This window comes from Scomber japonicus, chromosome 1 (genome assembly GCF_027409825.1).
Source record: "Scomber japonicus isolate fScoJap1 chromosome 1, fScoJap1.pri, whole genome shotgun sequence".
Lineage (NCBI taxonomy): Eukaryota > Metazoa > Chordata > Actinopteri > Scombriformes > Scombridae > Scomber > Scomber japonicus.
The window spans coordinates 31560056-31581394 of NC_070578.1; the positions used below are offsets into that span (position 1 = coordinate 31560056).

General features: G+C 38.3%; 3 protein-coding genes across 4 annotated transcripts; 2 read left to right on the forward strand and 1 right to left on the reverse strand.

The window, feature by feature from the left end:
* Positions 1 to 474: 474 nt before the first annotated feature.
* LOC128355757 (proteasome subunit alpha type-4) lies at positions 475 to 5051 on the reverse strand. The gene is made up of 9 exons (XM_053316100.1): positions 4954 to 5051; positions 4514 to 4539; positions 3831 to 3873; positions 3059 to 3221; positions 2875 to 2952; positions 2643 to 2731; positions 2049 to 2179; positions 948 to 1071; positions 475 to 707 (listed from the first exon to the last, which is right to left on the reverse strand). Exons 2-9 carry the CDS (start codon positions 4514 to 4516, stop codon positions 553 to 555), a joined length of 786 nt encoding a protein of 261 aa, XP_053172075.1. The 5' UTR covers positions 4517 to 4539; positions 4954 to 5051; the 3' UTR covers positions 475 to 552.
* Positions 5052 to 5399: 348 nt separating this feature from the next.
* LOC128357543 (solute carrier family 25 member 44-like) lies at positions 5400 to 11586 on the forward strand. Its single transcript, XM_053317910.1, has 4 exons — positions 5400 to 5553; positions 7570 to 8238; positions 8382 to 8509; positions 9180 to 11586. The coding sequence occupies exons 2-4, from the start codon at positions 7611 to 7613 to the stop codon at positions 9369 to 9371; spliced, it is 948 nt and encodes a 315-aa protein (XP_053173885.1). The 5' UTR covers positions 5400 to 5553; positions 7570 to 7610; the 3' UTR covers positions 9372 to 11586.
* Positions 11587 to 14884: 3298 nt separating this feature from the next.
* On the forward strand, positions 14885 to 21330 carry LOC128358472 (cellular retinoic acid-binding protein 1). 2 transcript variants are annotated; one of them, XM_053318771.1, is made up of 4 exons: positions 14885 to 14998; positions 16211 to 16389; positions 16978 to 17091; positions 21019 to 21330. In XM_053318771.1, the coding sequence occupies exons 1-4, from the start codon at positions 14929 to 14931 to the stop codon at positions 21067 to 21069; spliced, it is 414 nt and encodes a 137-aa protein (XP_053174746.1). In that variant the 5' UTR covers positions 14885 to 14928; the 3' UTR covers positions 21070 to 21330. The 2 variants fall into 2 exon arrangements, with proteins under 2 accessions (XP_053174746.1, XP_053174754.1); XM_053318779.1 differs by lacking the exon at positions 14885 to 14998 and adding an exon at positions 15935 to 16044.
* Positions 21331 to 21339: the final 9 nt, after the last annotated feature.

The following is a 21339-nucleotide window of genomic DNA, read 5'->3' on the forward strand; positions in this document are numbered from 1 at the left end:
TTGAATTTTTATGAGGCAGTAAGTATTTGAATTCAAGCTTGAAATGATCTATTTACCGCTGAGCAACTATCACAAAAACAAACCAGACCTGGTCCTTTTGCACATCACAGACCATTTGCAGGACTGATAGCACCACCTTGTGGCAAAAAACCCTCTCACTATACAGAGAGCAAGAATTCAAGTAATCACTTGGTTTATGTAGAAACTCTTAAAAGGCAGCGTGAGGATAAAAAATCCCATTATGTTAGATACAAAACTGACACAGCGTAAGATGTTTGAAGAATACAAACCTACCATAAATTCTACCCACTCTGAAGATTATAGTTGTCAAGTTTTGGTTGAGATTTTTTAAAGAGGAGTCTTGATTCAACTTCATGATCATTTTGGACACTTAATACTATTTCTGTCGCTGTTGAATTATAACAGAGATGTCACTATTACTAGTGATCAACAAACAAATAACACGTCCATCCATCAGTTATCAAACTTTTAATGTAAAAGACAAAACAATACAGGATTCAGTGAACTAAGGAAGAAAAACAACTATTTCGCTCATTTGTCCTTCTCTTTCTGTTCCTTCTCCTTCTTGTCTTTTTCAGCCTTGGCCTCCTCAGCTTCGTGCCGCTTGATGAGCTCTTCTACTTCTTTCTGTTTCAACACCTTGATCTTTGTTTTTCCATTTTCCCGAGTCAGGGTGGCAATTTCCACTGAAACAGACAATGTACAGAATCATGTTAAATATGTATTTTAACCTTAATTACTTTTTTAGAATTACAATATTTCCCTTATCTGGTGTTAATTTCAGACTCAAGTTACAACTACTGTAAAGATACGTCCTACATAAACAACTACATGTCAATAATAGTCATTTCATATTAAACTTAACCAGAAGATGTAGACAAAATTACAAAGATGTATATTGTGAGATACTAGTGGCTTGACCTCACCTTTCTCTGCTGAGAGCTTGCTGACATCCATCGTTTTGTTAAGAACTTTGACGGCCAAGGCCAGAGCAGAGGACAGAGACATCTCTCCCTCTTTGTAGTCCTGCTTCAACATGGACACTGCAGCCTGAAGCCAAAAGAGGGAAGACATCAAACACCATGCAGAGGAAGAGTATAACTCACTTTGAACATAATGTATGAATATTTGTTATTGCTTCAACTGGTTTTTTCCTGCCTAACAAACTCAAAAGGCGGCCCCCCTTTTTGTTACTGGCTGCTGAATTTGCTGAAATTACGCATGTGATATTGATGGAACAAAAGAAGCAGAAGTCAATGTGAGGGTGGTACCTGGACAGTCTACAGCGTGCACACACTAGAGTTATTTTGTAGGTCATCCTCAAAAACAGCCACGGTTGCAAGCATGGTATGAATAAATAATTACCTTTGTGAGACAAGCGTGTAGTATATTGTGAACAGGGCTGGGCAATATATTGATATTATATTGATATCGTGAAATTAGACTAGATATCATCTTAGAATTTGGATATTGTAATATCATGATATGGCAGAAGTTTTGTCTTTTCATGGTTTTAAAGCCTGCATTACAGTAAAATGATGTCATTTTCTAAACTTATCAGACTGCTGTTCTATTATTTGCCTTTACCCATGTCATTATATCCAAATTACTGATGATTACAATATTGTTGTGATATCAATAGAGGTATTTGGTCAAAAATATTGTGATATTTGACTTTATCTATAGCGCCCAGCCCTAATTGTGAACTTGTATGCCATCACTCAGAGGCTAATAATTGCGGTGAACTCCAGCAATAAGACTTGTCTGTCAAATCATGATTTTTTTCATGTAAGCACATGGCTCTCTAAAAGCTGTGCACACCAACTTTGCACACTTCCTACTCTAATATGAACTAGAGTTAGAAGAAGACAGACTTTAATGCCATCAATGTTGCTGTGTACCTGACAATAAAAGCCCTTGAATCTTTATACAATATTCTTAATTTAATGTATAACAGTACACCAACTGCCTGATCTACCTGTTGAGATCATCTCAGATTTTCATTGTCTGTGTCATTTTAGACTTACAGCGCTGTTGTTGCCGATGCAGGTTGCTTTCCAGCCTCCATAGTTGCCGCTGGGGTCACTCTGGTACAGCTGGAAGCCGTAGTGTTTGTCCCAGCCCATGTACAGCAGAGAAACACCAAATGGCCTCTTCCCTGTCAAGATAATGCAGACTGTTAACTGACAACGCAGACTGTTAACTGACAACAAAATCAATGCACTGGTGCTTTAGTTCCCCCAAAATATTTAATTAACCATCATTAAATTGTTTTGTTACTTAATTACATTTTTTTTAAAAAGGCTGTTAGGAATATAAACACCCTTTTCTGCCTTGTAAGTGAAGACACAGGTTAAGCAGAGTGATCTTAGCAGCTTTGCACTGTGTGATATCAATGTGAAGCACATCAATCTGAGGTTAATTTAAAGGAAACTTCCCCCCAAAATTGTTTTAGGTCCAGAGGAAGGATAGGTGTTACTCTTTGAGATAATTCAAAGCTTCCACCATTAAAGCAATGGGGAGATACATGATCAGAGTCAGGACAAAGTCATTTCACCAGCTAGAATCGCTCAGCATGTAAGGATCTGAGCAATAAACAAGGAGACTGCTGTGAATCTTACCTCCAAACTGTGTGTAGGCTTGCTTGATGTCACACAGAGCTGTCACCAACTGCTCACAGGGGATTGGCTCCTGGTACTGCAATAAATATCTGAGGAGGAATACATTCGACTGGTCAACAGCTGGTGGTGTGGTTGCCACTTTTTTTCTCTCAAGATAAAATATTTTCGGTTATTGAATTAAGTTAAATTTTAGATAAAGCCTTGAAATTTGAATGACTCCTCTGAAACGTACCTCTGTGCAATTAGCCGCAGTTCATTTGTCAGTACATTAGCATCTGATGTGATTCCAGCAACACTGCAGGCCATGTCTCTGAAAGATAAATCACACAAAAACACAAGACCACGTCACAACGTTAGGACAGCTGAGGTGTTTATTTTTGGATACTGAGAGTCTCTCTGTGGTTCAGTTCACTCACTCGTTGAGCTTGTAGATCTTCTCTGAGAAAAAGACCTCATCCAGCAGCTTGTGGATGTTGCGTCTCTCGGCTGCTAGCAGCACTCCGTCATTTGCTAGAATGCCAAGACACGTTCCAGCATGACCGATTGCCTCCATGGCATACTCCACCTGATACAGGCGCCCTGTTAAACAAAGTCACAAAGTTTATATTAGTCATACACAGCTAAACGAACCCACTAAAACCTTAAAGACAAGTAAGGTGAAATAGTCTTACAAAAATAATCTCAATTCAGGGTCCTTTATACCACAACTTATGGTCTCTTTCAGCACATTTAGCATTTATGGAGTCGGTTTTATTCAATTCAGCTCATTGTATAACTGAGTTGAATCAACTCCATGACAAATTAGCAAATGTCTCTCACTAATTATACCCGTGAGATACAGCTGGATGCTAGTGGAGGGACCTTGAGTTAAAATTATTTTATGAATTACTGTTACCAAATACAAGAAAGATCCTCTAGCCTAAATTAGTAAAAGTAAGAGTCTGACCATAATCTCTTTAACTACATCATCATTAACAAACCCACAACATTATGGAAAATCATTGTTCAACACAACGCACTTTACAGTTAATTTTTAGCCAGGATTTGGCAAAAAAAAATGTCCCAATTATCCAGGCTGATATTTTGGGAGATCACATGACATAATACACATATGGAGGTATAATACCAGGCATCTAGGATTTTAAGACCTCGCTCAATTATCAGACAATCAAAAGAAATAACACTTGCCTTCAGGAGAAAATATGGTTGTCCGGGAATCATATCGGCGAGACTGAACAACAAAAGAAACAACAGATATTATTATTACTACAGATTATGATGACAGACAAATATGGTATTGAGAATTATGTTGTATATACATTTTTAAAAATAAAAATATCTCTATGCGCCCAGCTGAGATCTAGTATTTTATCAGACAGTAGAAACTAAACTGTATGTTAATCTAGAAGAAGAAAAAGCAGACTTGTTCAATGTTTGTGATCAATGATACAGAATTATTAACTATTTTTTACAGTCCTTTTTATTGGGAACTGTACAGTGCTTTATTTAGTAAGATAAAATTTGGGTGATGTACAAAGAGTATGTTGGCAGTATCACATATAAAACATATAAATTAGACCTTTACTTGGAGAAATCGTGGGAGAAAATAATAAAAAAGCCCTTTATCAAGGCAATTCATAGATATGTAGTTACCAGTTAATTTGTTTTGTTTTCATTTTGTTTGTATTCGTTTTCTTTTTCCACATGCTCTGTGCACGATATACTGCAAAATGCATGATTCCTAATACTAGTGATACCTTGTGGGATGAAATCTGACCATAAATCCAACACTACTGATATTATTACAAAAGCAAGACATATAAGAAACAAATATTTGCATGCTTTGTGAATTATAAATATAAAAAACCTACCATTTTATCCTGTGAATGGAATTATCCTGCAAAAAAACACAAAACAAGTTGTTTAATTACACATTACACAGTGAAGCAAAGTTTCAGCTTGTTTGACACCGAGATAACTTCTGATTTCACAGATCAATTAAAGGGAAATACACATTTCCTATTTCTAAATAGAGCCAAATATCTACGGTACAACAGGTCTATGATAATGTGTTTGTGTGTTTTGATAATTCACTCCTATGTCTCAGTGTGTGACAGCTAAGCTAATGTTAGCTCTCTGTTGCTGCTGCACGCAATGAATCTGCAATATCTGAGCATGCTAGCTGGTTAGCTTCATAATAAAGAAACACTACAGAGTCATCAGGGTCAAACTCTACTTATACACAATTAAAATGATGCGATAACAACAAAACAACACTGTGGTGAAAGGGGAAATGTTTATATTGTATTACCTTGGCTGTAAAGGAGTAATTTGATGTACTTTTCCCCGAAGCTGAAGCTCCTCTACTTTCTGTTTGAAGCTTCCTCGCTTCCTCTCCTCCTCGCTTCCGCCCTCTCTGAGCTCACAGCGCCTCCTGTCGGTAGGAGGACTACTCACTTCATAACATACAGGTGGAAGTAAAGTGGTGGAAAACTTACTCTGTTACTCTACTTACTGAGAAAAAAGCGTATCATTGAATTACAGTTAGGCCTATTTATTTTTTAATTTAGTTATCTTATTCCACACTCCAGTCCAGTAGGTGGCGGTAAATGCACCTAAAAGTTGGTTGCCAACCACCAATTAAAACCAATAGAAGAAGAAGAAGCTGATGAAGTGTAAAAAATGACGTAGAAGAAGAGAGAGCGGCTGCGTCTGATTGGCTGATTCACCAACATGGAAGCAGGAAGGCTTTTTTAGTTAGCTGATGAGCTAGCACACTGCTAATCACAACTGCGTCCTTATGATAATATGTTATAAAAACTTAATGGCGTTATTCAGAATATCTATTGAATCGGATACTGACATGACGTTAAAACCCTGACGACTGAAAATAAAACATCTGTCCGAAGAGGTGAGTGTTTTGAGTAAGACTGATATTTAACTATAACTAGCTCATCTTTGGTTAATGCTGGCTTTAAGCTGCACTCACCAGCAGCTGATCATTGCAGGGCTCATTGTTAAATTAACAGCTGCTGATTTCATTGTGTGATTTACTCTGTTAGGTTTTTAATAAATCAGCTCACTCTCGGCTCACACAGCTGTCTGCAGGCTGCAGGGTACACAGTGTCCTCTGCACTGTACCAGCATAGGGTCAAGTACAAACATCCTCATCTGGGTTTAAACATGTGGTCAAATTTGGTCATAACACGGACCGGCTTCTCAGTGTTTTGTTAAAACCTTTTTTAATTTTTAATTATCTTCAGCTTGTTAAGATGTCTTTTATACAGTCTGACCTTTGAACCTTCTCATCCAAGTGAAAGGAGGGAGATGTTGCTCAAGAAGAAGAAATGTTAGGCAATATATTGACTATACTGACTTAAATTTGAGAATGTGTAACTCACTATTGATTTTCAAACGAAGGGCTTATAGGGCTATTTTTGTGAGTTACACATTGAAATAGGTAGTCTTTTCTTTTTTTCTCTCATTTTCATTATAAGTTTTTGGTGGGTAGCTTAATTTAATGTGGGGTTTTATGTAGGATGGGCATATATAAGCATTATGCTTCTGCCTATACCCTTTTAGTCATTATCATACATGAATTACTTTATATTGTTATTTAGAATCTATATACTTATTGTATACTGTAAGTACATTTCTGTTTGTTGTGTTGTGATGACTGAATAAACACTACTACTAGATATTATGTGAAATGAGACTAGATATTGTAATATTGTGATATGAAGTGATGTCATTTTCTGAATTTAACAGACTGTAGGGCAGGGTATCATTTAAAAATATATGATACCAGTATAAATTCAAATACCCTTAAAGTGATACCGATACTAAGTGAGTACTTCATTTGATACACATCATGCATTGCAAAAAATGACACCACTCCTCCTGAAAGTCCTCAAATTATAAGTATTTATGAAGTTAAAGAACACTTGTGTTGATTGGCTGTGAGCAAGTCCTATTAGACTGTTTTCTTTCCCTTTACCCACTTAGTCATTATATCCAAATTACTGATGATTTATCAAATTATCTCATTGTGTAAATATTTTGTGAGGTATTTGGTCAAAAACATCATGATATTTGACCTTGCTCATATCACCCTCAACTGTACTTTGAACCTTATTGTCCAGATAACAGGAGGAAGAGATATGGTTCAAGGAGAAGAAATAGTTCAGTTAGTAGTAGATGTTTTTACTGTAAAATCTTATGCAAAGAAATGACATACTTTCAACACTTTGGCAATCTACAAACTTAAAAGTGATTACAGAAAATGAATTGCCAGCTATTTTAATAGTTGATGAATCATTTTGAGTCTATTTCTTTAAAGAAGAAATGTCAAAACTTCTGATTGTAGCTTCACAAATGTGATTATTTTCCATTAAATTAAATGTTAAAAATTGATGAACATTTGAGGGTGTCACCTTGTAACAATGAGAAAATAATAAATATATCAACCAAGAAGGAAAATGATTGCAGCCTTGTACTAGTATGATACTCAAGTAATATTGTGAGGGGTTGCTAAATACAGAGCAACCTACTGTTATAATTTTGTAGATAATACGATGGTTGCAGTTAAGAGGATTTTCCATTAAATGAGCTCGTGTCTCTTTGCTCACAAGGAGGGGAGTGTCCGAGGGAGCTTTGATATTATAAATAAATCGTCACCGTTTTAGAGAGCAGAGTTAGACTGTATGGTGATTCACGGTTGTCGGGCATTGCTTCCTGTTTATTTGACCAATTAAAAGCTGTTCAAATGTAGTTATCTCAATATCACTACAACAAAAGCACATGCACTGATGTTATTTATATCACCCACCCCGTCAAACTTCCACTCCAGTAGCTTTTTTTTGCCTCTGGTGTTGATTTGTACAGACAAGTTAACTGACCTCACTGTTGATGTTGTTTCCGCTGCCAGGCAGGGATCAGTCTGATGAGGGGGCTCCTACAGCTGGCACGATGCAGCAGAAGAGGAACATCCAGATCATTGAATGGGAGGACCTGGACAAGAGGAAGTTCTACTCCTTCGGGGTGTTCATGACCATGACCATCCGGGCCACCGTCTACCCGGCGACACTCATCCGCACTCGGCTCCAGGTCCAGAGGGGCAAATCGCTCTACAGTGGCACCTTCGATGCCTTCTTCAAGATCCTGCGGACGGAGGGCGTACGAGGCCTGTATCGCGGCTTCATGGTCAACACCTTCACCCTCATCTCAGGCCAGGCTTACATTACCACCTACGAGCTGGTGAGGAAGTACGTCTCCCAGTATTCTGACGACAACACGGTCAAGTCGCTGGTGGCCGGCGGCTCAGCCTCACTGGTCGCCCAGAGCATCACTGTCCCAATAGATGTGGTTTCTCAGCAGCTGATGATGCAGGGCCAAGGGGAGTACCTGAGCCGCTTTCGGCTCGCTTCAAGCACAGAGACTGGAAAATCCAAAAAAATGTTTGGCCAAACGAGGAACATTATGACTCAGATATTTGCTGCTGATGGTTTCCGGGGCTTCTACAGGGGATATGTGGCTTCCTTACTCACCTACATCCCAAACAGCGCTGTCTGGTGGCCTTTCTATCACTTTTATGCTGGTAAGGTGCCCTGTTCTCTCTGTTAAGACCTTAAGCTTGATTTTTTTTGTCTTGCCTGTGTCTGCTGTCCATATACTGAGAATAAAATGCAGAGTTTCTGGCTGTGTAGGTAATAATGTATCTGATTTTGTGATAATCAACAGAGCAGCTCTCCAAACTGGCTCCCAGTGACTGCCCTCATCTGATTCTACAAGCCATGGCTGGGCCGCTTGCTGCTGCTACTGCCTCTACTGTCACCAACCCGATGGATGTTGTCAGAGCCAGAGTGCAGGTAGTCATCATTTACATCTATCAGGATGTGTTCAAATGCATAATGGGTATTTTACATGTACAGGTAGGGGATCTGCTTTGTTACATTGGTCACTCACAGCACAGTAAAACTTATTTTTTCTTGAGACCACAGTGAAGTCAGTGAATCCAGGAATGTTTTAATGTCTAATGTTTGGTGATATTGATATTGGCTGTAGCTTAATCCTTTATGAAAGAGATCGGTGGCTTTAATGTATCACAAAATTAGTTTTCCTTGTGTGTGAAGTTAGCTGGCAGTGTTTAAGTCAGTTACATATTTTTAAATGGCTGACACAGTAACCGTTACTGATTAGTCATCTTTCTTTTTATGTGTGTTTAACATTTCAAGTTATAAAATGACTGCTGTAATTTGCATATCTCAACACACTTGAGAAGCTTTCTTGTCCGTTGGAAGAAAGTGAAACTGATGCTCTTGAGATCATTTCAGCGTAAGAAAAGTCCAAAAGTCAAGAATGAGCCTCTTTATTCTCAAACATGTTACACTGAAGGCTACAAATAATTCATTTACCACACTAACTCAGCCTCTAGTGTTGGGTTAACGGTCGAACATTCACTATATTCAGTTAAACGTTTAGAGGAAGTCGTTATACTGCGACAATGACTCAACACCAACATATGTGTGCTTTATTTAGGTTGAAGGAAGGACTTCAGTCACCGAGACGTTCAGGCAGCTGATCAAAGAGGAGGGCTTCTGGGGATTGACCAAAGGGCTGTCGGCACGCATCATTTCATCCACACCCACCGCCATCGTCATGGTCGTCGGCTACGAAACGCTAAAAAAAATGAGTTTGCGGCCCGAGCTGGTGGATTCGAGACACTGGTAGAAGCTACCTGGACATTCTTCAACATGGATGTGCCATTTAAGCTCTCAGCCCCCTAATTAGAGCAGCGTGAGATTGGAAAGTGGCAGGTGGTACGCCTCTCTTGCTCTTTTAACACGTGCTTGACTCTTGAGTGGTATGTTACTGTCAGTTTTTGGTATGCTGGTAAAGAGTTGGTGACGAGTGGTGTATGGGAGTGACTGTTTTCATGTACCGGTCAAACAGCAGAAATATACCACTTAAGATCAGCATATGACACTAAAAAAAAAAAAGGCACACTACGGGTATAGCAGGTGGACGGTGGTATCTAGAATGGGAGCGGTGTATCATCAGCCACTTTCAAACTCGGTATCACTCCTAACTTTGACTTCATTTGGAGGCACCGGCCTGGGGATCAAAAATGCAGTCAGGCACTTTTAAAAGACAAACCCGATGTTTAAATATGCATCTGACTATCTGTACTAACCCATTAGTCATTGTTTAAACATCTGGCTTAAACAGTCACACCACACCCATGTTTGCAGTTCGTTTAAGTCGCTGCTAAACAGGATTATTGCTTCGTAGTGCAATTAGAAGGGGCCAGTACAGTGTTTTTTTTTTTTAACAGTGGAAGAAATTAACAAATCATTGCAGCTTTATACGATTTTATTTTCTTAACTTGAAAAAAAAATGAACCTGTGCTCTACAATCTGCATCTTTTGCGGTGGATGAGAGTGGATTGGTCTCTGAGAGAGAAGCTGTCATTATCCTGCTGTAGTGGTATTGGCCTGATAGCTGCTAGTTGTCATGTGTGTTTGTGCCGTCTTTCCAAAAAAAAAAACCAAACAGTGCTGGGCCCACATCTCAAACCTGGTTTTGACACAGACACATTATATAACTTCATGGTAACGCATTTAGATAACCTATAAACAAATCTTTCCTGTTTGTTCCCTCGCTCTCACCAAAACTGGCTTCTAACATCTGTTCATTGTTGGCCTTTTTTTTAAAAAAATCGCTGCCTTCATAGTGTGAATTCATTACGAGCATTCTGCTTTTTATTTAGTTTTATCTGCTGGATATTGTTGCGAGAAGAACAGTATGTGTTAGACTTAGTGCAATGCAGTCTGTGTGTAGTAGGTTTCTTCTTGATTTACAGATGTTGTGTACGCCTCAGTCCAAAATTAACGACTTGACAAATTCCATTCAAACAAGTTATCTGCATAAACACATAGTGCAACAAAAAAAAAAGCATAAATATAACATAGTGGTATGTTTTCCTACTGTCAGTGTAGAAAATATTGCAGTTAAACATCTGGTTAACAAATGGCTGATTCAGTTGTACAGTTAACTACCAGGAAGTAGAGCATCATGTATGTGAAATTGAAAGTTTTCCTTATATTGTGACACTAAATGTTGAGTGCAATAACTTAAATGTTTGATCCTTTCTCTGCACAAAAATGTGACGATACATTACTTGTAAAATTGTGTGAATAACATGTCTTCAAAGAATGTACTATACCTAATTTATTCTGTTGCTTTTTTGGGGGGAGTTTTTCTTTTAAGATTATGAGATTATGACCACAGAAGTGTCACAAACGTCACATTTTAAAGTTTTTTTTTTCTCTCTGACTGAAGATCAATAACTTTTTGATTAGATGGGCTCATGTTGTTTATTGCTTTTGTATGGTTATTGTTGTTGTTTTAAATGATGTTTTTGGTCACTTTGTAGAACTGATTGCATTTTTAAAAAAACTGAATAATGTTATATTTCACTTTGTCACTGCAGCTGTTTTCATTAAAAAAGGAAGCAGCTGTTTCAGGTAGTTTTGAAGGCAAACATCAACAAAGCCATAAACACCCTGAATTTTCCAGTAATTATATTTAAATTTGTAAAATGACTCATCAAGAAGTGTCATTAACATTTAAGTGATACCCACTAAACTTTGGTATTCAGGCTGTCGTGCATTGACAGTCTTTTTTAAAAGGCACATTTCACTAAACTTGCACCCTGGGGAGAGAAAGGTAATGAATTAAGGTTGACTACTGTCTGGAGTTTTTATTTTCTTTGCGCAGCTCACAGTAATGAGTGAGATTATGTTGTCAGGAAGCTGTGGCAGCGATCCACAGAGAGTAGTCCCCTCAACGTAAATCAGAAGTCAGCCGTCATGTATAGAGTACACCCGGTTTTACATCATGTTTTATGTGTTGTCTCTGTGTTTTGGTTCAACTGAGTCGGCCAATAAAACATCACAACTGCTAAACAAAGTCATTTCATGCCTTTTGTGTTGCAAATAAATCAAGCTACTGGACTTGTGCTGCTTTATTCACTTTAAATTCAGACATTTCACTGCTTACTCTGAAAAAAAAAAAAAAATAGACAGATGAAAATACTGATTAATGGGTTTGTAAAGGGATGAGCAGATATCCTGTCAAATTATGTTGCATGATCATGTGTAACCTCAGTTAAAAGACTATTTTCACATTTATCAATTTAACACAAAATTCATATATTCACCTAGAGCCTGATTGATAGAGGATTTTAAGCTAATTTAAAAAAGTAGATCATGGTAAATCAATTGATATATTTTTTAAAAGAAGATGATGCCGATACTTTTTTTGGGGGGGTGGAGCCAAATCCGGATACGGTATTTGGAAAAGTACAAATAGTGGGTTTTTTATGAATATTTGAATATTTTAGTACATACAATTTTTTTTTTAATTATTTGTTTTCAGAAAGAAAACGTTAAATAACAATATGCAGGTCTGGACTCATAGCATAGTTACATTGATGTGGCTGTCTCCGTCATGGATGTTTAAATAGCTGCACGTCCGTCTGTGTGTCTGGTAAAGATGAGCTTGTCAGTGCTCTCTGGTGGACAAACTCTATTGGTGACACTTGTCTAAATTACCTCAAATATGTTAACCATTGATGTACTGAAATTCCTATTTAAATATCAGCTGTTTGAGTTCTTCTATAAGACACTAGTCAAATATGGTGACATAGTGTGGAAGGTACTGAATGGTATTTTATCTTTTAATATATGTATTCAATACCAAAATTGTCAAAGCACTGATTTGACATGAGTGACATAAAGACAAGATTTTAGCAGACTACTTTGAAGCTTTAACTTTTTTTAAATGAATGATGCCTGAAATCACTGCAGACATTTATTTCCTTATTTAGACATTTAAAAAGTGATCAGAGGGGAAAATGTGTTCCTTATGTTCCTAACTCCTGCAGATATAAATGATACATAAGAACGCTGTATTACTAATTTAAAGGCTTTGTTTGAACAATATCAACTGCAACAATTTAGAGAAAAAGTCAATATTGTCCTGTCCCGTTCCTCGGGGAGTTCATTGTGCAGTTCAGAAAGTCCGTCAGGGGAAAATGTGATTATGTGGCCCGAGAAGCTAATGTGTTTCCTTGATGTGCTCATAACCGAGGGGCGTCCATACATCTTGTCGAAGGTGACACTCTGACAGCAAAGGTCATATCTCATTATGTTAGTTAGGTAATGAGATGAAAGGATCTGCTGAGGGAAAGTCAAACTTAGTTTTAATCCAAGTGTTTCTCCCGACACTTTTATCTGATTTGGCAGCAAAGATAAACCTGCAACATTCATGTTCTGAGATGATTCTTCAGGGAATTTAAAGGTTTAACATGTTTGAAGTTACGATGTGATATGGAGGATTATATTTCTTTAAAAAAAATGATATTAGATAATTACGTTTAACATGAAATACAAAAACTACATCCAGTGTTAAAGGGGAAAAAAGGGCTTTAGGTTGAAATCCAATAAAGGAGCAACTTGTTTGGATTCATTTTACTGAAGATGAAAGTGATTTAAACTTTGAATATGACATTTAAGGTTTATCTTACTGGAGATATAATTGTGTATGAGTAAAAATGCTGTTTTTTTAATACATTTAAAGCCACAGAAATACCAGGCACAAATGTTAAAACCCACCCTTTTTCGAACAGGGCGATAGATGGCAGCAAACATTTCTCTCACATTTTTTCCTCTTCATGGTTTGTCACAAATTCTAAATTCTCAAACTTTCCCCTCTCCTCCTTTCACCACTTTCTCTGTTGGAAATAAATAAAAAAAACACCCAGAGACAAAACACACAAATCTACTGATGAATGAAACCAAACAAGGCGGCCTCGTGAAGACGGCGGAAATCTTCTTTGAGCTGACACTTCCTGGTGGGATGACAGAGTGCTCCCTGCTTTGCTCTATACATTAATTATCAAGCGGTGTCTGGAAGGCACTTTGTCAAAAAGACTGATGGGGGGGGGGGGGGGGCTGTCAGAGAGGGAACAAATCTGACTTGGCTGAGGTTAGAGGAAGGGCCTCTCATTCTCATGGGATGTCATGGAGGAAGATATGCAAGTGCATGTGGGTAGGATAGGAGCACTGAGAACATGTTGTGTTGAGAGACAGTTGTGTAATCGTCTGTGCAGCTTTAGACAAACATGGACGATTTAAAAAGCAGTATATAAAAGGTATAACAAATGAGCTATTATCACCATCTTAAATATAAGTGATGCAATCTGTCTGATGAAACTGATGGTTCATTTATACAAATACTTTCCTCCAAGCATCAGTCTTTGCTTCAAAAACTGCACTATAAAACCTTTTTCAGTTCCTTCAATGTCTATCACAAGCTTTTGCAGTTTCTCTTTTTAAATCAGTTGTTCTGCATAAACTGCAGATGGTTTTATTTTTTAATGAGTCAGACAAGCAAGAAACAATATTTTCTCACTTTTCTCTGATGGTATCTATCTATTTGTCAACTTTTGAGTTATCTCTCAGAGACTTTGGCCTTCACCCTGATACAATGGAGGTAAAAGGAAAAAAGGTAAAAATAATACTAAAAAACACAAACTTCTCTTTCCAGAAACTGTGTTGATGTTAACTCTTGATAATCCACAGACCTGGTTTTCATAAAGGGACTAAGAAGAGATTTTGCTGTTGAATTGAAACTTCATTCAGCATCATTGTTTTGGGGTGGCGGCAGAAATCTCAAAACCTAGGAAAATAAAATGAAAACTGCCTGCTTGATGAGATATAACATGGATGAGATATAACATGGAGCAAAAAGGATAATTTGGGTGAAGTCACCCTGCCAAATTTGGCTAAACTTATTAAATCCTCCAGTAAGGTTGAGTTCAAAAAAGGCTTTTGTTGTACAAATCTCTATTTAGCTACAAGAGACAGAAAAAATTGCTTTGAAATGATATATTTGTATAAATGCACCATTAATTTACACTGATAAACTGGCTGATGTTGCAGATGAGACACTCCAGCTGAACCATAATTTAGGACGGTCATTAGACGAATACTCTAATGACAATAAACCATTAAGTGTGTGTGTGTGTGTGTGTGTGTGTGTGTGTGTGAGGAGGCAGAGGTGGAGGGGGTTCGGTCTGCTGCATGGGATCATTACACACACACACAGGGAGGAGAGAAGGAGGGAGTGCAGGGAAGAGAGAAAAAGCCTAAAGAAAGGGGAGCGCAGGAGACAGACGACGAGAGGCGACGGCTGACACACAATCAACACCCAACAAGACAAAATGCCCAATTTTGCAGGCAACTGGAAAATGAAAAGCAGCGAGAATTTCGACGAGTTGCTCAAAGCTCTGGGTGAGGACATTTCACTCTTTGTCCTGTGAGGGTCTGAATGTGTTTTAATAGAGAGGGCTTAGAAAAAATGATCCAGTGACTGAAGATGAAATGAATAAGACTGTCAGAGTTGTGCTTTCTGTGCTGTAGAAGAAGAGACCTGCTATAGTGGCCTTAGATTAAAATTAAGATTTATTTTTATTTGTTTTTAAAAGGCATGCAGAGTTGGTTGGTGTTAAACTGAATAGTTTGTGGATTTTCAAATGTAAGAAAACTAAATGAATTACACTTAGAGGTGAAATTGGAGACTATACATTGATTGTAAGCAGTTTATACAAAAGCTAAAGAGATCACATGATAAGCTACCAATTTCCCACAAAATCCAACATGTCTAATAAAACCTCCATAGCTACACAGGTTTATGCTGCAGAGCTTAATTCATTTTAATTATTTTTTGGATGTTCCATCGCAAGAGACTGATTTAAAAAAGTCTTCTCTTGTTCCAAAGTGGAGAAAATCTGGTTTCAATTGCAGAACGAAATGTCAAACTCGTCTTGTTACACATGCACTGACGTTGCTACTCAGTGATGGACTATGAGGAGGACGGATGGGAAACAGACTTAAGGGTTCGCTCATCTAATTGTTTGTACTGTAACTGTGTGACAGAAGAAGGTTGAGAGCTTTTCCACTCATTCTGCGAGACAGAATCTATCATGATTTACAGGAGAGATAAACAAAGCAAAGGGCGCCAACATTCCCCTCTCTCATCACCTTGTCACTGCTTTCCCCGCATTTTTTGCAACATCTGCTGATAACAATCTCAGCTGCTGGAGGAGTCTAATTTTAATTGAAAACCAACAGCTATATAGTGCAATAGCTCCTCCTGACAACTAAAAAGTCATTTGTCTTCACAGTCTCATTTAGATAGATACATTTTTCTCTTTGCATTCTTTCATCACTTAAAGAGCAACTCAGATTTTTTCTAAACCACACATTTGGCGCCAGAGGCAGACAGGCAAATATGTGTGGTGACACAACTCAATGCCAGACGATACAATAAAGACAAGGTAGGTGGCATTTAGTGGGAATTCTTGTCTGGGGCTCCAAACGCAGGAGTTTGTTGCTTTTTTGCACATCAGGTTATTTCAAGTTTTCTTCATTCAATATTGTTTGCACACTCAACAGTAATACTTTATATTCACACAGACTCACAGTTAGGTTTGTTCTCCTCAGGTGTGAATGCCATGCTGAGGAAGGTCGCAGGGGCGGCTGCTTCCAAGCCTCACGTGGAGATCAAGCAGAACGACGAGCACTTCTACATCAAGACGTCCACCACGGTCCGCACCACCGAGGTCAACTTCCTCATCGGTGAGGAGTTCAATGAGGAGACGGTGGACGGCAGAAAGTGTAAGGTAAGGTAGTTAATCTGTAATGCAATCCATCAATTTGTATTTGGATCCACATAATCTGGCAGTAACATAGCACCTACTCTTCCACCTGTCCACACATAACTAAACCAACACATATATAACAAGACTAATAATACAAGCCTCAATTAAATAATGTTCATGAGTAAAAGTCTAAAAAGAAACCTTCAAATATGAATCTATTATTTGAATTTAGTGGATTTTTGCATTAAGTACAAGTCTTAGATGCTGGAGATTTGCACCAGCACCTGAACACATCATCTGGAAGACTTTAGAAAAGCTAAATTTCAGCCCTGCTACCATGTAATCATATCACATAATTCAAACTGCTTTCATTATCTCAAACTAGACTCTACATCCTGCAATGTAATTCTCATATTGTACCAAAATAAAGAAAGTCCATGAAGTTCCTGGAAGAACCTGGAAGAAATAGATCTGAAAAGTAATGTTTTGAAAATCAGTAGGCAGTAGTAAATTGAGTTCCCAGGATCTTCTGCTGACGTTCGCTTAGCCAGGTGAAGGCGAGGGCCGATATGTAGGAGGAGATCTCATTGAAGTGCTTCCTCTTCACAGAGTCTGGCCACTTGGGAGACGGAAAACAAGATTTACTGCAAACAGACTCTACTGAGCGGGAACGGCCCGAAAACCTTCTGGAGCCGAGAACTCAGAGGGGACGAACTCATACTGGTGGGTAGTTTTTTAACTTTACAGTAACTAGAAATATAGTGACAGAAAAATAAAGTGAGCACTAAATTCAGAGCATAGATAGATTTTGGAGCTACATGCGCTTCCTCAGAGGACCCCTCTTTCCTTTCTAGACACAGACTATAACAGACTGTTCTGTGTTTTATTAAATTGTGACTCCCAAATGCTCTCATCCCATCAGCCTGACGCACAGACTCCCATTTTAATGTAAAACGTCTCAGTAGATCTATGAACAGATGTTTTTTGCAACGTGGGATGAGGTGTCAGATCCTGAGGTCACTATCTTGAACCACATGGGTCATTATCTTGTGTCTGCCAATAAGAAAACAGTCCTCAAATTCGTGTGAAAAACACAGTTGGTCTGGCAGTGTGGTGTATCCTTAAAGGAATAGTCTGACATTTTTTTGGAAATGCATACAACATAAGTGAGATGGGAAAATGAAAAGCACTCTCATGTCTGTGGTATCGATGGTTGCAAAGCATGAGTTTATTTCCCAAAACTATTGTGATTAAGATGATGAGTTCTTCCAGCAGCAGCATCACTACAGAAGCAGAAAGCAAAACTGACAGAAGGTCAAGAGAGTCCATAACTGGGCGGTGATACTTTATGTGAAAATGTTAAATAATATTTTTCCAAAACACTACATACTTCCAAGAAAATTCTTATAGCCGCTGGGAGACCGCATCCATTTCATAAATTTCACTCTTTTTGCCAAATGAGGGTGTGTATAAACATGTCCGTATCTTTAAGTCAGAACAGTATCCTGGTGCATTGTTGGTTTTACCCCCCTTTTTCTGGCGTTCATTGTCCAAATAAAATAAAGAAATCCATAAAAAATATTGAGAGAACTTGACATGAAGTTCAAATGTAAGCGTGAAATAAGAGACAGCTGAGGGGAGTTTTGCTTTTCTTGGGGCATTTTATGATGGTCTAATGTTGCTATTGTCTGCATGATGTACGTTAATTTAATGAGATATGACAAAAAAAAGAAGTGAGTTATTTGCCAATTCTCCTCTGGATACAGTTCTAGTTTGAAGCAACACCTAATCTGGGGGCCCACAGGAAAGCTTCATCTGGATTTCACAGGGCTAAAATTAAGATTTCGCTGCCATACGTTTATTGTTAAGACTCGACATTCCTCGCAGCACTTCGTGACCTTGCATCCATCAGAAACACCGCTGTCTCAATTTCCTGGCAATTCAAGATCACCACCATGATGCAGATTTTTCTGTAAACATCTGGGCCCCGCTCGGATTTATTGGCCAGATGGACAACAAAGTCGAGTCCAGTTTGGATGTGATGGAGATCTCCTCTTCTTACCGACTGTGACTAACCTCTGAAGAGAGGCAATCAGGAAAACATTTGAGAGGGGATGTAATTTGGATCGGATGAAGGTTTTCAAACTGGAAGGAGAGCTTTGAACAGGACAAAATCTGTTTTTATTCAAGATAAGGGTGTGTTTGTCTGTCCATGTGGAGTGATGGGCTGTAATAGGATAGGCACATGGGGTTGAATCATTGGAAAAAAACGAGCTTTTTCCAAAAGATAAAATCACGGGGTTTTACCAGCGAGGAGGGAGAGGTCTGATATATTCCCTGCTGCTCTGTAATTTAAACATAATTGCCTCCTTTTACAATGCTGAAGCAAAGACATTGGCCTCTGAGGTGATAAAGATACTGTGAAATATTTAACAAACAATCTATTTAACCTTCAGTGCGATGTGGAGGTCTGGAGATTGAAGTCAGCTGCTGTAATATATTTATCAAGCCTCACATCAGCTTAAAAAACACTATTTAAAAAAAGAAATATCAACATGTATAATAAGTTAATTATTTAAGTTTCAAAGTTATCTTGATAACATCGTGAGGTGCTTTTTCAAATGAATAAAACCCTACCATAGTGCACATTTTGATATGTCACAGTGGGAAAAGCTCAAGTGTGAATAATCAAATTAATGTAGAATGAAATCTGCTGCAGTCTAATAAATGATAAATAAATGGTAAAACTTTTAGTCCAGGTTCTCATTTGAGGTTTTCGGCTAAATCTTTTGACAACTATTGGACGTGTGCACCAAATATCATGGCAATCCGTCCTTATTTCAATTCATGCAAAGTGGAATAACTTTAGTGATCTGTTAACCTTTTGTCTAGCTCCATCATCGTCATCGAATCAAATTAGAAATTGGTCCAGTACTTTTTATTTGACTACATACTTGAAAAACAAATGTCATTCCCAGCTCAGTCTCAGCTGTACGCTGCTAGCATGGCTGTAGACTCGACTCGTAGTCTTACTGTACAACATACTCAATATATACTTAAACGATCACAGGTGGAGGTATGTAGTAATTCTGGATAGTTAGCAGCAGTTTATGTCTGTCAAGTCTTCATAAACAAAATAAAGTGAAAGTCTTTAAAGTCATTATACATTATAATTACAAATCTCATCATGTTTATATCACTCGGACCAGGATTATACCTGCTCAAAACTCCAGAATTACATATTTCCACTCTCAGGTCTCAAGAAAAGTCTTAAGTAGACCACATCTCATCTCCATCGAGTCCTAAGTCATCATGTTTGAGTCTGACTCGAGTCCAAGTCTTACATCTACAGCTGTGTTCAAAGCTTCCAGACGAGTCGAAACATAATCAAATATCAAAACTGAATTCCTTCTATAAGATGATGCATGGAAAGTATCGGTTTGATATTCTGCAACATCCACAAACACCAGTTTTAGTTCTCCTTTCTACTCACAGAGGAGTATGATCAATTCTTCATTATAAACAGAAAGAAAATTTGCATAAACTTGAATAAAAAGCTCTAGGCAAGCAGTTGAGGAAATGAGGCTCTCAGGGAAAAGACGGATGGCTGTTGGGCTTAATGAAGACAACATGTGGTGGCTTACAGCACTCACGGTAATCGAAGACGGGCGGACTACAATGATCATTTGGAGTCTGCAGTGAAAAAAAGGATAAGTGAGTGGAGGATAAACGCGAGACAGAGAGAGAGAGAGGGAAACTACTCTTACATGTCCACGTGAGGAAGCTCATATACCTTCCTTTACATTTGAAGCTGTATTGATTTTTAAAGATTAATTCAGTCCTCAAAATGGCTAGTTTATGATTGGGCTGGAGCCAGGAGAAATTGTGTGGCTGTGATAGCGTTGGGGGGGGGCGGGGGGGGGGGACTCTTGGTCCAAATTTGTTGTGTTCTCCTGTGGGCTCTAATTGGTCTCATTGATCACGCTGTTGAAAAATGCCAATGGACCCTGGTGTTACCTCCAGTTAATGTCTCCCTCGGCATCGGGCCACGTGCCAGATGGAGTCATCTCGGCTCCATTTTTCACAGCCAGGGCCTGTTTCCTGTTCCGCCTCGCCGCTTGGCCTGAGATAATGATGATGTGTGGCGCTGCAGTTGGCCATAATGCTTTGCCTCTGGGACTCCCATAAATCTTAGGGAACTGGACACACCCACCCTTGATCCAGGAGCCTTCTGTGTTTCTTCTCCATTTTCATGTCAGTTTCTGTCACATCTATTTCACATCGAATTAAGATCAAAATATTAGCTTGGTTTTTGGGGATTTAAAAAAAAAAAAAAGGTTGAAATATAGCAGAGCAGCTACAAATATCAGGAGGAAATAGACAGCAATGAGAGTATTATGCCATTATTAAAGTATTTACAGAGATGTGAACATGTGTTTTGCTTCTGCTTCATGTGATTAGGAAGCTTTTGTCCGTTTCACAAAAAGCCACGAGAGGTAATGAGCTTCGAGTGCAGGGAAAAGTATCATTCATAAATAACAAGAAACCTCTAATGAAGCATGGCAACATAACAGGCTACGAGCTAATGCTGATGAAATGTTAATCAGATTTTTTTTTTCCTCCTTCTTCTTCCTCTCAATCTATTTTCAGACTTTTGGAGCCGATGATGTGGTGTGCACACGGATCTACGTACGAGCATAGCAGAAGAAGTCGTCCACATGTTTCCAAATTTGAATGAGATGCTCTCATTTATACAGCAATGTATCTCAAAACAGCTGCTTTAGAAACTTATTGTTTTTGCATCTTCATAAATCACAATTTCAGAGCTGCATATAACTGTTCTGTTCCCACTTTTTGTATATAATTTTTCTAGCATTGGAAATTAAACAATCAAAGTATGATTTCTTCTTGTTATATTGTTTAACTCACGCTCCATCTGCATCTGGGTGTAAAAGACAGATAAGAAGAAGA